This window comes from Oreochromis aureus, linkage group 7 (genome assembly GCF_013358895.1).
Source record: "Oreochromis aureus strain Israel breed Guangdong linkage group 7, ZZ_aureus, whole genome shotgun sequence".
Lineage (NCBI taxonomy): Eukaryota > Metazoa > Chordata > Actinopteri > Cichliformes > Cichlidae > Oreochromis > Oreochromis aureus.
In genome coordinates this window covers 5,874,972-5,890,243 of record NC_052948.1, presented here as the reverse complement: position 1 = coordinate 5,890,243, position 15,272 = coordinate 5,874,972, and the positions used below count along the sequence as shown (strand labels likewise).

General features: G+C 39.3%; 1 protein-coding gene across 2 annotated transcripts in view; it reads left to right on the top strand.

Moving 5' to 3' along the window:
• The window catches only part of brsk2a (BR serine/threonine kinase 2a), a 179,137-nt gene that overhangs the window by 144,321 nt on the left and 19,544 nt on the right, over window positions 1-15,272 (top strand). For both annotated transcript variants that reach the window (XM_039615429.1, XM_039615428.1), the window contains 6 exons: window positions 2,470-2,503; window positions 2,634-2,702; window positions 4,217-4,363; window positions 9,359-9,390; window positions 13,208-13,372; window positions 14,494-14,591. In XM_039615429.1, coding sequence (XP_039471363.1) covers window positions 2,470-2,503; window positions 2,634-2,702; window positions 4,217-4,363; window positions 9,359-9,390; window positions 13,208-13,372; window positions 14,494-14,591 — 545 coding nt within the window. The remainder of the gene's footprint in view (window positions 1-2,469; window positions 2,504-2,633; window positions 2,703-4,216; window positions 4,364-9,358; window positions 9,391-13,207; window positions 13,373-14,493; window positions 14,592-15,272) is intronic.

Here is a 15,272-nt window from a genome sequence, read left to right as displayed (position 1 = left end):
TGGCACAGATTGATGAAAGGAAATTATCTTATATGCAATGAGGAAGTGCACGGATTTAGTCCAAAAATATGAATTTTCATGAAGATCAGCTTCGTGTCTCAGTGTCTCAGCGCTTCTTTCAATGCTTCTGTGGTAAATCACATCTCTTAAGATCACGATACATCCCTTCATACATGTGTCCAGTATACTGTGTATTGTAGAGGTCCAGAAATCCTTCTCTAGACAGTTACGACTGATGAGCTGATACATGAGGTAAAGACAACTTTTTATGCATCAATTTTGTGTTATTTGTTGCCCTCTGAAAATAGAAGACAGTCCTTTCCTGTTGATTTTATTTATGTGATGCTAGTTTGAGAAAGACAGAGAAAAGACTGATGTAATGCCAAACCCACGTTGAATTGTTTTTCTAAAGACCACATTTTTCACGCTGGTCAGTGGGAAGTGGCTCTCACGGTTTTCTATTTATCTTTAGTGTCCCACCATATAACCTGAACCTGGTGTGAGCAGCATGGATGTTTCTAAAATATCACCCAGACTTGATCCGCAATCAAATGTGAAAGGAACTTTGCAGCATTGACCCTGTTAACTGGCTTGTTCACTGAAGCGTACTCGGATGGATTTTATCGCGTCATTGAATGGTTGTTAACTTAATGAAACACTGTATACCTGGTGTAGATAAGCTTGTGCTGCGAGTTGCTGGCAGCAAATTACTTACTAAATAGAGTTGTGATAGTGGGAAACATTGCAGCTGAACTAGGTTAGCCTTTCAAAAGTCAGATTGTTATCATAATAGCAGAAGGGGCTTTCTAAACATAAAATAATGAGTGGACTGAGTGTTTCAAAGTGAGCACTACAAAGCTCATCCTAGACCCGGTGTTCCTAAGGCATACCAAAAGTGGCCGCACCTTTAGAGGATGAATACATGAACGTTTTCGTTAGATAAAAGTAATAATTTTATTTTAAAAATTCTTGATCAAAAAATCCTAATAACATGAGGCATTTTACTGATTTACCTCTTTATAAAAAACCCTTCTTTATAAAAGAACTACATGGATCCTTTTTTGTAGCAACCACCAGTGGCACTGCACTTTAAAGTACTGATGCATTGGCTTCAGCTTTTTGACCTATTGACTACTTCCACCTCTTATATGTGGGTCAGTTCATCCGAACCCATCTGAATTCATGAAATGTAACACAAAAGAAACCGAACAAAAAACAAACAAAAAAACTCCCACCTCACTCTCACAAATTTGCCTGAAGAAATGCTAAAATTTTGCGTTTCTGTTGGTTTGTTGTTGTTTTTTTATTTAAGTGTCCTGATGGCTGAAGGTTAGGTATGTTTTTACACATGAAGTTCCAGATTTTTTTTTCTGTGTCAATATCTGCTACTATGGCTCTGTGAATATAGACTGTCAAGAGCGTGGCATAGATTGGTGGATGCTAGAAGAAAGAAAAGATTTGCATTCCCAGTCTTTGACAGTAGATTTGAAGTAGTAGTAGTTTCCCGTCGAAACCAAAACTGTAGGGGACCGTGTGGCATTTGATGAACTGACAAGGAATGACCTGAATGGGAACACAAGGTTTTGCATGCCTTGTGTGTTGTGGCCTTCGTGAAGTAAAATGAGTGCAGAGCTGATGGTTTTTTTCTTTGAAGAAAAGTCATCAAGGACTTGTCTGCAAAGGCACTTGGAGATCCCGAGTTGGCACAGTAGCCGTGTTTGTTTTTGGCCAGTATTTTGACAGTCTGAATAAGCTGGGCTGTCAGAGCTTGTATTCTTGAGTGCACAAGAAAACAGCCAATCTAAAGGCTGTTTACAAACTACGTAGTTCCTCAGTCGACCCAAATGCTATGCCATTAAACAGAGTGAGACAAAGAGGTGGACGACACATTTCATAATGGTAAGAGGTTTAGGGAGACAGGTGATTTGTTTTGAGGAGCAGAGAAATTTAGTTGTTTTATGTGATTAATTGATTTCCAGAAAATCCCTTGAAAATATAGGAATATCAAACAGTGGGAAGAATTAATATATAGAATAATAAGTCACCCATATGCTGCACTCATCCATAGACCTGGGCTTATGGAGGGGTCTTTGCAAGGTAGCTCCATAAATCTTCATATGATATTGATATGTCAATCTAGTCATTGGCTTTACTGTCAGTCTATCCAGGGGCTGTAAAGATTAGTGGGTGTGTTCACCGTCTGCTGTGAGAGGATGCCCTTGACTGAGCAAGGCAGAGGACATCCAAACACCCTCAGGACACCTAAACTCCTAAAACACATCTTGATCTACGTTCGCTGGAGACTTTTACTGTCTGCATAAATTGTTGTGTTCATATTTTCAGACAGTGACTTATGCTTGTTTGTTTTCTCTGTTGTGAACTTTTATTTACTCTGCAGCACAGCTGTACAACTGAAAAAAGTCCTTAGATAACTTGAACCTTCTGTTTCTGTTTGCTCCTTTCCAACAGATCTCCACACTACGCATGTCCAGAGGTCATCAGGGTAAGTGACTACTCACAGAATCACAATATTCATTCCTCCTGTGCTAACTTATTTTTAGTCATCCTCCGTCTTGTTTCAGTTGGCCTTAACATTCAGTCTAAACTTGTCTAACACAATGTTTTGCCCTTAGGGAGAGAAGTATGACGGGAGGAAAGCAGACGTCTGGAGCTGTGGGGTCATTCTTTTTGCTCTGTTGGTGGTGAGTGTCAGCTTGTTCTTCAGTAAATGATGTTAATATTATACTGACACACAGTTTAACATCTCTAGAGGCATATTGCGTAATACAATTTTGCCATGAAGTGTTGCTTTTGTGTCATATCCAGGAGTAAGTCTAGCCTTTGCATCGTAGTGAATAAATAAAGAACGGAAGTGAAGCTTGAGAAAAGGCGATCATGACTGTTTAGGTAGTGGAATAAAAAGAGAGTGCTAGCCTAAACTCACCGCGGACCCTGTGACATAAACTCAGGTGTTAAGGAGTTAAATTCAAATTCTGTCATTTAAATGAAAAAAACTAAATGTTGCAGAAACACCCTCTAGCTGATATAGTTGTGCTACAGAAGATCAGAGAAAAGAAGCATCTTTTTATTCATTATCCTGTATCCACAGACGACGCTGTATCCATAATCAGGTCTATTCTCTAGCTGCATTATGTCTGTGGTTCCCCAGCCATGCAGCCCCGAAGCTTTGTTTCATCAACAGCTGTACTGTAGTTCCTACACACTCCAGCTCCATGAATAATTCATACAGCCAAACTGAAAGACAAGAGCCTAAAATAAATACCAATGCTGACAGGGCAGCTTTTGGCCACAGGCCCTGTGTATTTGTCTTTGTTTTTGCCACTCTCTCCCTCCACTCTGTCTGTCTTATATGTGTGTGCACTTGTTTTAAGGATAGTATACTTAGTACTGTTGTGTTGCATAAAACTGATGTTGCTTACCATTATCTCCATCATGACCACGCTTTTCTCGCTCCAAACAAAAGTTTTTTTTTCTCCGCCTCTGCTGCTTGACTGCAGAAAAATGCTGTCTCTCTTCAGTTTCGTCCTGCTGACTAGCCGCGAGATAACCATTTGTCTGATTGTGGGAGACATGCATACTCCGCAGGAGTTAGGCTGCACTCAGATCATCTGTTACACAAGTCTACCTTCCTTTTTCCTGCCTCTTTATTTCTCAGCAGTTCTTTCTGTATTTTCCTCACCCCTTCCCTCTTTCTCCACCCCTCCATCTTCTCTTGTGATGGAGGTTGCCATTCATCAAATTGCTACATCTGTGAGGTGTCAGCACTCTCTGATAAATGACTCTTATGAAAGAATTCTAAATGAATGAGGTAAATGAGAAATCTGGGTAATTATTAGCGAAGCCCTGTTTTCAGCTTACTGCTGTTTATTATTTATTTAGCGTTGCTGTTTAGGACAGAATGCTTCAACTGGAGAGTTGAACGAGTTGCAAAAGCAAGCTGAATTTTTAAGTCGTGCAGGATTAAGATTGAAAATGTGTTTTTGTTTCTTCTAGCGAGTGTTGTTAGTCATTAATAATCTTTTTTTCTTTTGTGACTTCAGTCAGTTAAAACCATTTTCTCTGTCATAATGCTGCTGTTGTATTAAGCACAAATTCTTTCTTCTCTACTTAGTTCTCTGCTCCTACTTGTCACGTCTGCCGACTATCATTTCAGTCGCTTTTCTTTTCTCTTTTCTCTGCCTTTATGTTTCTTCAGGGCGCCCTACCGTTTGATGATGACAACTTAAGGAATCTTTTGGAGAAGGTGAAGCTGGGTGTGTTTCACATGCCACACTTCATCCCTCCAGATTGTCAGAACCTTCTCCGTGGCATGATTGAAGTGGATGCCTCCAAAAGATTAACGGTCAGTTCAGTAAAGAGACTCAGTGTTAACTCAGAATTGTGTGTATTTGTGCATATCTTTTATGCACATAAAAGTACTCAGTACACTTTGCAACCTTACCTCTTTATGCATAGGGAATAAAAGAGACATGAAATCTAATATGGTGCAGAGGTTTTAGGGGCATTTTAGAAGTTAAGATTGTTAGCATTGCAGCAAGCCCAGACATACAGACAGAATCATAAAGAGCAATCTTCAATAAGAAGAGGAACTTCTGCAACAGATAACCTGGCCTTGCAGAGTCCTCAGCATCAACATAATGTCCTATTATCACCTCAACATCACCGAGTCTGCCTAGGACTACATTAAAAGACAGATGCAAATGAGACAGCATATTTCCACTGAACAGCTTTTGAAAGTTCTCCAAGATGGGTTCAATAACCTGCCTCACAAATGGAGTGAAGAAGGTCCTACTTTTATCTAGTTTATTTCAGTATTCGTATAGTACCTAGAACTTAAACAGTACAGTCTATCAGCAAAACATATTTCGTAGTTAATATTTACTACCAACAGTGTTTACTAATTACATTTTAGAAGCCACAAATTAATTTTTTACGTAATTCAAGAAACTATTCCTGGAAAATATCTCGACAGATGTGGAGTAAGAGTAAGATCAACTAACTTAAACTAAAATATATATATCAGTTTGGTGCTGTTGTTCTTTCTTGATACAAATGTGTTTGTATCATTCCCAGTTCTGTGTAAATTCAAGTACATTGTGTGGATTCAGGAGAGAAGTGTTGCTTGTGTACCGCACACTTCACAGTGCCAACAACTGATCACCTTGGCAAGGTGGCTGGATTAGAGAGCAAGAACAGAGATATAAAGGACGGAGTGTCGGGTTGAGAGAGATGGACAAAGGCGAATGTGAATAATGAGAGAACTAAAAAACGGACATGTTAACCTGAGTGACAGTGGAGCCCTTCTTTGTTATGCTGCATTTCGCATTCAGAACAGTGCACAAAGCTACACACAGTCTGCAAGTTACTGTATTTGATCACACGTAAAAAAATAAAACTCCTCATTTTTACTGTATGCACACAGCTTCTCCAGGTATCTCTGTGAATCAGTGCATCAAACAAAACTATTTTCATGCACTTGCCTGTAAGCAAATGTGATGACACCACCCTTGGCGAATGTTGCTGCTCCATTTCTTTATGCCTTAAATCATCTCACACCGTGTCAGAATGAGTAAGAGTAAAGTAACAGGAATGTGAAAAACAGCAGCAGGAGTAGCAGCAGAAAAATAAAGTTTAGAAACCGACATGAAAAGAGATGTTCATATGCAGGATGCTCATTTTTATTGAAACAAGAAACAGAAAGATCAAACCTTTTTATTATGCGCTATGCACACTATATTATTTATTTTTCTGGTCCCTCTGTCTGATGAGGACAGGTCACCCTGAGATTCCCTAGATATGTCCACCAGCCTCCAGCAATGTCCTAGTCAAAGGGTTATATGCAGACCGTGCTGCTGGGAGAGAATATGCTACCTGTCTGCTCCCCTCTCTTGCATCAGACCTCCATACAGAGCTCAGTGTTGTAACCTCGAGGAATGTCAAATATCCTCGTTAGATCGAGCATTCGAGGAGTTTATAGTGACCGCCTAGTTAGACCTGAGCCAGGTATACTCAGGGGCAAAAGTGACATCATAATGGAATATGACATTCACTTATTGGGATTATTTCCATAATAATGTTTGCTGAATCAAATCAATGGGGTAATCAGACTCTAAATACAAGCTGTGTTTCAGTAGGTCTATTGTCACCTTCTGTTAATTAGGTTTGTAAGTAGACGCACACAAGTAAACACACAAAGTCAAGGCCTCCTCAGAGTTTGAGTGGGAGGGCACGTACCTGGGATTAAGGGGCTTAGGCCAATAAAAGCCTTTCTCTCCATTTCCTGTCTGTGCAGTCAGGGACCCAGAGGCAACTAAGCCAACCACCTTAGCACAATCATCTCATCTTCAGTATTCAAATGATAAAAGACACCGTGGAAGGATCTGCCTCCTCGTTGTACCTGAGTAATAAAGAGGATTGACTAGATTATTATATTAAAGAGCAGTTCATCACAGACAGATAATACCTTCATGGGGATGGTGTCGATCAAATACCAAAGTTGCTAGATGGAAATAAAGGAAGTGTTTTGGGGGTTTTTTGTAAGAGACACGAGAACCTTTTTATAAGTGGACTGAAACGCTTTGTTTTAACAAATGTTTTTAGGCTAATGTGATCTTTTAAAGACTTGCCAAAATTGGCAAGTGTTATCTCGGAATCTGAAATAGGGCACTTAAGGATCCTTATGTTGCTGGTCTCTCAGCAATTACAAAGACTGCAATAACTACAGTAAGAGTAAAGCTGAAGAAAATGGGGTTTAGCATTCATGTTGAGGAAAAGAACATCTCTTCTTCTTAAGCCTAATGTTCAGCTGCTTTTTAACATGAACAGCTACTCAGCCAATCACATGGCAGCAGAAATGGTTAAGACAACCTGCTAAAGTTAAAAAAAAAAAAGCATCGGAATGGGAAGAAAGGTGATTTCACACACTGGTGAAATGCTGGGATAACCACTTGTTAAAACCACAACACGTCAAATCTTGGAGCAGATTTGCAACAGCAGCTGAAGAACAAACCAGGGACTGCTCCTGTCAGCTAAGAACAGAGAAACCAAGGCTACAATTAGCATTAGCTCACCAAGATTGGAAAATTGAATATTTTTATAATATATTAGTCTCCATTTCTGATGCAATATTTGGATGAAAAACGTGAAAGCATAAATAGACCCCCTACTCTGTATCAACAGTTTGAGCAGCTGGCACACTTTGGACTGTTTAGCACCAAGTGAGAATATCTAAAACGGCGCAGCCTGCCTGAGTATTGATGTTGACCATGTCCATCCCTTCATGACCACAGTGCACCCATTTTCTAATGGCTGCTTCCAGCAGGATAATGTGCCTCGTCACAAAGCTCATCATCGTTTAAAATCATCTCAAAGTGGTTACTTGAACATGACAAGTTCACTGTACTCAAATGGCCTCCACAGTTACCAGATCTCAATCCAAGAGATCAGCTTTGGGATTTAGTGGAACAGGAAACCCACATCAAGGAGCAACATGAACCAAAATCTCTGAGGCAAGTTTCGGGCACCTTGCAGAATCTATCCCCATGAATAGTTAGAACATTTCCATAGGTCACATGCGGTTCAGTCGAGTACGAGCAGGACGTACGTATTATGTTTTATATATTATACGTAATTCTTTCTTTTTACATCCATGAGGTCCCAATCAGCCCAAATAGCAAAGAGAAATTAAAAATGCATGCCATGAAAGAGTTTGGGTCATAGGAGGTTAAACCAACGTTTGTTCATTGTTTAAAAGCTGTTCTTAACTGTATATTTAATTGAATAAAGTCCATAAGTATTTAGGCAGTGACACAACCTTGGTAATTTTGTTGCTAAAAACCATCAGCTTGAATTCTTTGATTCATGGCCATAACTCACCACGACTGCTTATCATTAAATTATGCAATTAGTTTGGAGCCTGTGAAAATAGAAGGATTAAATCTTTTGTTAAATCCCTTGAATCACAGCTGAAAGTTTTAACTTCAAGCACATCTTTCAGTTACAGTTTCCAAATACTTATACACCTGACTTTATGTGTTTCTCTATGTCATGACCTGAAACAACAGAGTAAGTCTCCACTGTAAACACCGATTGTGGTCCTTCCTCCACTGAACAGCCATGTGACTGTTCTCTTTCTGCTTACACACCGACAAACACAAGCAAGCTGAGAATTACATATGCAGCACCTTGATAAATATACACCTCGATGTGGACAGAACATTCTCAGCCAGTATTATACAGCAGCTCTTCTGCCTGAAAGCAGCTGGAATCAGTAGTGACACATTTAGAAACTGATTGATGTGATTCTACATTTCAAACCACATCACTTTCAAGCCTGTGTGCGATACCAGACTCTTGCCTCCAGGCCTTCAATAAAAGTCGGAGAGAGTAGGTCACCCACTAGTCTGTATCTGACTGGCAGGGTGTCCTTGTCAATATCATGACCTCTGTGGTAGAGTCACCTATAGTCAGTAACCACAGTCTTCTCGGCTCTGTGATTGCACTAATATCTCAGGAAGGCATGCATCGGTGCTGAAGCACAGAGGTAAATTCTCTAGGGTAGTGGCAACATCAAGACATTGATGGAGACACTGACACGAGAACTATGCATCTGAATAAGTGACAATAATTAGAGCTGTCATGTGTATCTCCTGTGGTTCCACAACAACAGCTTGAGCAAATTAAAAAGTCCCAGAGGTGACATTGATCCGCTTTCCTTCTGTGGGCAGTTGAAACACCATGGAGTCATTCTAGCAGACATCTTCCTTTGTTGCTATTTTGCCCGCTGTTCCTCTCTTTCTGCTTTTCCTTTTTTGACAAAAGACTACGTTGACAGGGTTGGTGACAAAGTGGCCACTCTAGATGTGCGATGACAAGAGTAGTATTAAAAAAAGTGAGTGTGTGAGTCAGTGAAATGGGAAGAGGATGAGAATGGGAGATTCCCTTCAGACCAGAGGGCTTGGCAGGGTCAGCAGCATGTGTGAGGGAGATAATATTCTCTGTGTTTAGCTCAGTTGTATCACCTTTCTCTTTTTTGCTTTTGCTGAGCCTTTCTCTCCTTTTCCTCAATATGTTTTTTTTCCGTCTCATTATTTACTTCCACAGCTTAACCTGCCTGTATTGTCTGTTTTATTTGCTTGAAACTTAGTAAGCTCAAGACTTACTGGCGTTGTAATGTACCAACAACTTCTATACATAGAAAAATATATATTTCACCTTTACCTGTAATCATTCTGTTTTCTTTGATCTTTTTATTCTCTTGTCAACAACATGATACTATTTTCAAGTGAATTGCATTTTGTGAACTGATCTTCATTTTCTTTTCTCATTACTTCTACAGTTAGAACAGATCCAGAAGCACACGTGGTACATGTAAGTAGTCCTCTGTTTGTTTGTTTTTTCTTTATGTTTACATCACCACTCCTGTCCTCCCTTCAGCTATTCTGCAGGGCTTGTAAACCTGAAGGGAGCTGGCACATGAAAAATGACTTTGAGTTCCAGCTCTGTACACAAGAGTACCTTTAAGCAGGGCACGACTCCAGTCTCGAGGCTGTGGGGGTAAATTGGTAGTGCGTGAAAGAGGATGTGAGGCATATGGTCAGCTGAACAGAGAGCAGGGCAGCAGGAACCGAGATGATGAAGACTAGACTGAACCCAGCTAACCTCAGTGTACCCAGTGTTTGACATGTAGAAAGGGGTGTACCTACCTTTTTAGGCTAACGAATCTTTTGAGAAAATTTATAGTACACTTGTCAAGAGATGAGCTTTTAAGTGGGAAAACAAATAAATAAATGCTAGAAATATGAATACATAAATTGAGTATGCATGAGGTTCTTCTACTAAAGGCTCCAGTTGTGTCTCTGTCTTATAGCTTTCCATCCAGAGCACATTATTCAAAAAGGGGCCTAGTCGTTACTGATTTGGTCATTATCGATCCGTAGATTTGTTATAATTTGACAATATTGGCTTTTCCTGGAACATCATTCAAACAACTATCTCTGTTTCACTGTAGTTCCACAAACTTTAGGTTCTAGATGTCTTTTTTGTGTGCAGTCAGTCTTTTTTGAAAATTACACTGTTTTGAAATTTACACTACTTGATTAAAGTGATCAAGTGGAAGAATTTACTTCACCTCCTTGTCATCCACAATCTTAATTTGTGAAGATGCATAAAGCCCTGTAGGTCTCGACTTAATAACAACACCATTCAATAGAAGAGAACATCAGTTTTTAAAGGGGGTGTCTCTGAGCATCCTACTTATCTGTATCCACGATTTAAAGTGTTTACGTCTTCATATATGCTCGCCATTACCATGAGATTTATTTATTTTTCTCATAACAGTGTTCTTATAATAGATTTTAATAATTTACAAGTGTTTTGTTAAGTATTAAAAACATTTACCAGTAGGTTTGAGGATTGCTTTTGGCAATGCAATACCAAAGATGAATCATCAGAGGAGAGTCTGCATCCTGGAAGGGGCTGAGTTATGGTTTCTGTCCTGTACTGAAAGATCATGTAAACACAGGAAGACTGATATAAGAAACAAGAGGAGACAAGAGCTAGGCAAGAAGACTAATGTAGTATGAGTTTTGTCAGTGAGGAAGTTGCCATGCTATCTGTCTCTGCACGGCAGACTGGCTTGTCAAGTGACTGGCTGAAAGAATGAACTTATAAATGAATGAATGAGAGGTGACGTTTGTCTGACAAATGTGGTCATTTTCCACAGGCAACTCATCTGTGATGTAAAAACATAATAAAATTAAATAAAAAAAACATGTCAAAATCACAAAGAGAAAAACTTTTGACACAAAATTGAATAAGGCCATCAACCCTGTAGTTTTAGATGGTGATTGTCCCAACAATCTTTCAGCACACTTGCCTGGAGCTGTGATGATGAAGAACGCAGTGCCAGGCCAAACAGATGAAGTTTATTTAACTTTCTGAAACTAAGTGTCCCACAAAAACTGTAAGTCCTATATAAGAAAGGTTGTAAAACTGATTGTTTATATAAACAGTTGCAGAAACATTAGTATAATTCAACCTCAGCAAACTACAGCCACAAAAAATCGCCATGAAGTAGAAACTGTGAAAAGCTGGCAAAGTCAAAAGTCATCTTATTCTCCCTGATATTAAGCATTTTTCACTCTTTTTAATTTCTAAAAACTTAATCCTGTTTACTGAACCAAATGGTTAGTGTCCTTAAGATCTTTATTGAATCAGTCACTCTTTTAGCAATAAATTAAACAATTTTCACCCAAATAAATACAATTTGCTGTTCTCTTATATTCAGACAAAATGTGAAAGCCAGTGATCGTGTATGTAGTACATGTATGGTTTCATGGCTGAATGCAGACCAGGGATGAGTCTTATGTGCTTCTTATGTTCCGACAGGAAGGGGCTCATATTGTTGACATTATCCTTCATAAAAATGCACTGAAATGCAGAAAAGCAGAATTGTAGACAATGCCAACTTTGATAGAATCAACAATTCCAACCTTTCGGCCACTGACCATGGCCCCAAACACTGCCGAGTAAGCATACACAGTACCATTTCAGAAGGAATCTAAGTGCTGGGTACAGACAGGCAAATGAGGCTAATGAGAAGGAACCTCAGAATCACACATGAAGGTAGGAGGCATTAAGATGCTGGTGAGGGAGATGGTGCACAGTGAGCAGATGGCTGGCAGAGATTTTGGACAAGATGCCCGGGACAACCTGGATGAGGTTAAGATATGGTGGAGGGGGAGGACTGCATGACATACATAGTACTTGGAGTACGCAGTATCAACACTGAAGGTTGCATGGTGGTGCAGTGGTTAGCATTGCTGTCTCACAGCATGAAGATTCCAGATTTTTCTAGGATAATTGGTGTGTTGTGAAAGTGTGTGATTGTCTGTGTTAGCCCAGTGAAGGACTGGTCACTTGTTCATGGTGTACTCTCTTTGAACCCAAATTGGATAAGCAGTTAAAATGGAAAAAGGGTGAATGAACTATTTAAATCGTGTTCCTCAGTTGTGGATGATTTGGTTTCTTTGCAGCCGCATGCTATGACCGCGATTTTTCATGTTTTGACGTCTTTCTAAAGTGTGCTTAGCGGTGCTTTCATTTTACTAACTGTGGGATGTTAAAAAGAAAGAAATGTTTGATTTTCAAGCACAGATAAACCTGTTTTGAGGAGATTGTTTATTTCGCCAGAAGAGTCAGCCAGCTGGTGATAATAAAACATTGAACAGCAGGGAGAATGAGGCGAATTATGACCTCACCAGCTTTCCATATAAATCAAAACTTCAGTAACAGTTTCACCCGTGGGTCGACATTATAAGTCCTCATGAAGACTTGATTTATTGAAGTTGGACTGTTATATATTTAGATTTCTTTTTCATTACCCTTACCACCTGAATTTATATGCACATACTGAAACAGGAGTGTTGGTGGTTATGTGGGGTGAACAATCAATGTAGATCTGGTTCACAAGTTCACAGCATATAGAAAAGTGGAGGTCTGTGTCATTTCAATAGCTGCCAGCGAGATTTATGCTTCACTGGGTTCACTGAAGGAAAAATAATAGATTCAGGGACAGAGGTAAAAAGGGGAAGTGTGTGAGTTCAAATCTGTCTCTGTAATAACTTCTATGCATTGGCGCATTTGCAGAAGTAGTAGATTTGTGTGTGAAAGAAACATCTAGAATATTATAGAAATCTTTGTGAAAATGGACTCAGTGCAGTTTAATCTTTTATTTGAATCCTAAAGAATATAAATGTGCTTGTGCGCATAAAAAACAGCAGAAAAAAGTGACATAAATTAATCTAATAATAATAATAATGAAGAAACAACATTTAGAAATGACGCCAGAGTAGAAGAGGCAGGTTGCTGAATATAACAGCATGACTAAGTCATCTGCCTGAATCCTGCTGACACAATCACCCTCTGGAACATGCAAAAGTGCCTACACCTGAGGAAAATCTGTGACTTTAGTTTATATTAAGAGACTTTTAAAGTCATACTGACACAAAAGGTCATATTAAAGTTTGTACATCTACGATTTTACACAATTGTGTTCCAAATTCAAGTTTCTATATGAAAAAACCCCCCAAAACTTCTTTTTTAAAATTACTGAAAATTAGTAGTAGTAGCAAACAAACCCACTGATGTTGTCCTTTTTTGTTTTTGAATGTCTTTGTATTAACAGAGGGGGCAAAAATGAACCAGAGCCAGAGCAGCCAGTACCCAGGAAGGTGACCATCCGCAGCCTGCCCTCTGCAGAAGACATCGACCCCGACGTACTGGACAGCATGCACTCTTTGGGCTGCTTCAGAGACAAAAACAAATTACTGAAAGACTTGCTCTCAGATGAGTGAGTAAATGCCTGTAGAAAAAAGAGAATGGGGATTGGTGGTTGTTTTGATAAAAGAAGAGAGCACTGCAATGAAAGGATAGGTGTGTTGTGTCCGTGTGCTCATTCAGCCTTGGTTTTCCCCAGCTCCTGTAAAATCCTGCGAGGCTGTCGCTTTAGATGTCAGAAGCCATAGATCACTTAATTATTATCACACAGCGCTTATACTGTTTGCCACTGGATACAATCCCTTTAAACTGATCCTGGTTTCCACTGTGAACATGCTCATGGGTCAAATTGTTGTTGTTCTGCTTTTAATATTTGTGTCTCAGTTGCAGTTTCTAATATTTTCCTCTACTGTGTGTGTGCGTCTAAATGCTGTCCTTGACTTTCATACAGTTGTTTGTTATCAATGTGTGTCCAGTGTGCAGATGTTGCAGTTTTTCTTTGTTTCCTTTTCCTCCTTTACCACTATTTTACATTTGCCTATCCTCTCCACTTTAATGCTAAGCAAGCATTACTCCATCACTGTGCCCTCTACCCATCCCTTCCATTTGCTTCCTTTCTCCTGGGAGGATCTCGTAATAGTGCTGGACTGGAGGAAAATCTGTGGTCTCTATCTCCCTTCCCCTGTTTCATTTTAGCTGAAGTTGCAGGTCCTTGTCTCTTTGCCTCCTACTGCTTTCCAATCTGTCTTTATTATAGAGGGCCAGTCCCTGGGAATTTTGCATAGAGAATATTGGCCTAGAGGCTAAAGATATTAGGCTTCCTGATTTACCGAGAAAGAAAAGGTTGAACTCGTAATGTTTTGAGACTTTCATAAACTTACCAGTCGACTCTGCATATAGAGATGTGCCGCGTCTTAAAAAATGCATGCATATTATTACACGACGGCTTAATGATCTGTAAAACTAAACTTTTGTTTTAATGATGAGAGATATTTATTGGTGCTTCACAAAGAATCTCAAAAGATTATAGGACATTAATCATAGTGAGGGATTTTACAGTTTGATATGGTATGAGTACTTTTTTTTCCTACACACCCTAGGTATCTAATTATACGCATGGTTGTGTAGGAATTAATTAAGTATTTTTACTTTTCCTGACATTTCAGTAGTCTTTTTACTGCCACCTTTTTGCAGTGACAACCAAGAGAAGATGATCTACTTCTTGCTATTGGATCGAAAGGAGAGGTACCCTAGTCAGGAGGACCAGAATCTTCCCCCTCGCAATGAGATTGGTGAGGCCTGGAACAACGAGAGAATTGTTCATAAAGAGTGTAACATTAGAAAATGATATTCTTTTAAAAAAGAACAACTCAGAAAGCTAAACCACAATATGACACACAGTACGTATGAACTGTACCACCATGTAAGAATCGTGCCTGTTTTTTAATGATTTTTTTAAACTAGTCATGGATTTGACTGCTGTTTACACAAACAAAACCATCCAATTTGCACAATACTAAGCACTACAAAAAGGTAACTCATGAATGCTCCCAGTTTCTGAACGATTCTGCAGTGTTTTCCTCTGTTAAGAAGAAATTGGATCGGCTCCAGTAGCGGTGGATTGGCTCTGCAGTAGAAAAAGCATTCTGCTTATTGAAAATAAATAAGCTTTTCAATGAAATGTAGTAGCAGAAATAGAAGGTGTCAATAGGGCAGAGAAGTTTTTTTTATTATTATTTTTAAAAAACTGTCACCTCCCAACTGCTTTGGCTCAGATATTAACTCTTCAAAAAAAAGAAAAGATATTCTATCATGCGTACACCGCAACCAAGCACAGATTTCCACCCACAGAAGTCTGAGTAGAGACGGAGATGCTCTACTTAGACGTCTGCCAGGGTTATTTTCTGACAAGATCACTGAAATAGGAGTATTACGTGCAAATGTGTGTGTGTGTGAGTAACTGCTCTGAGATA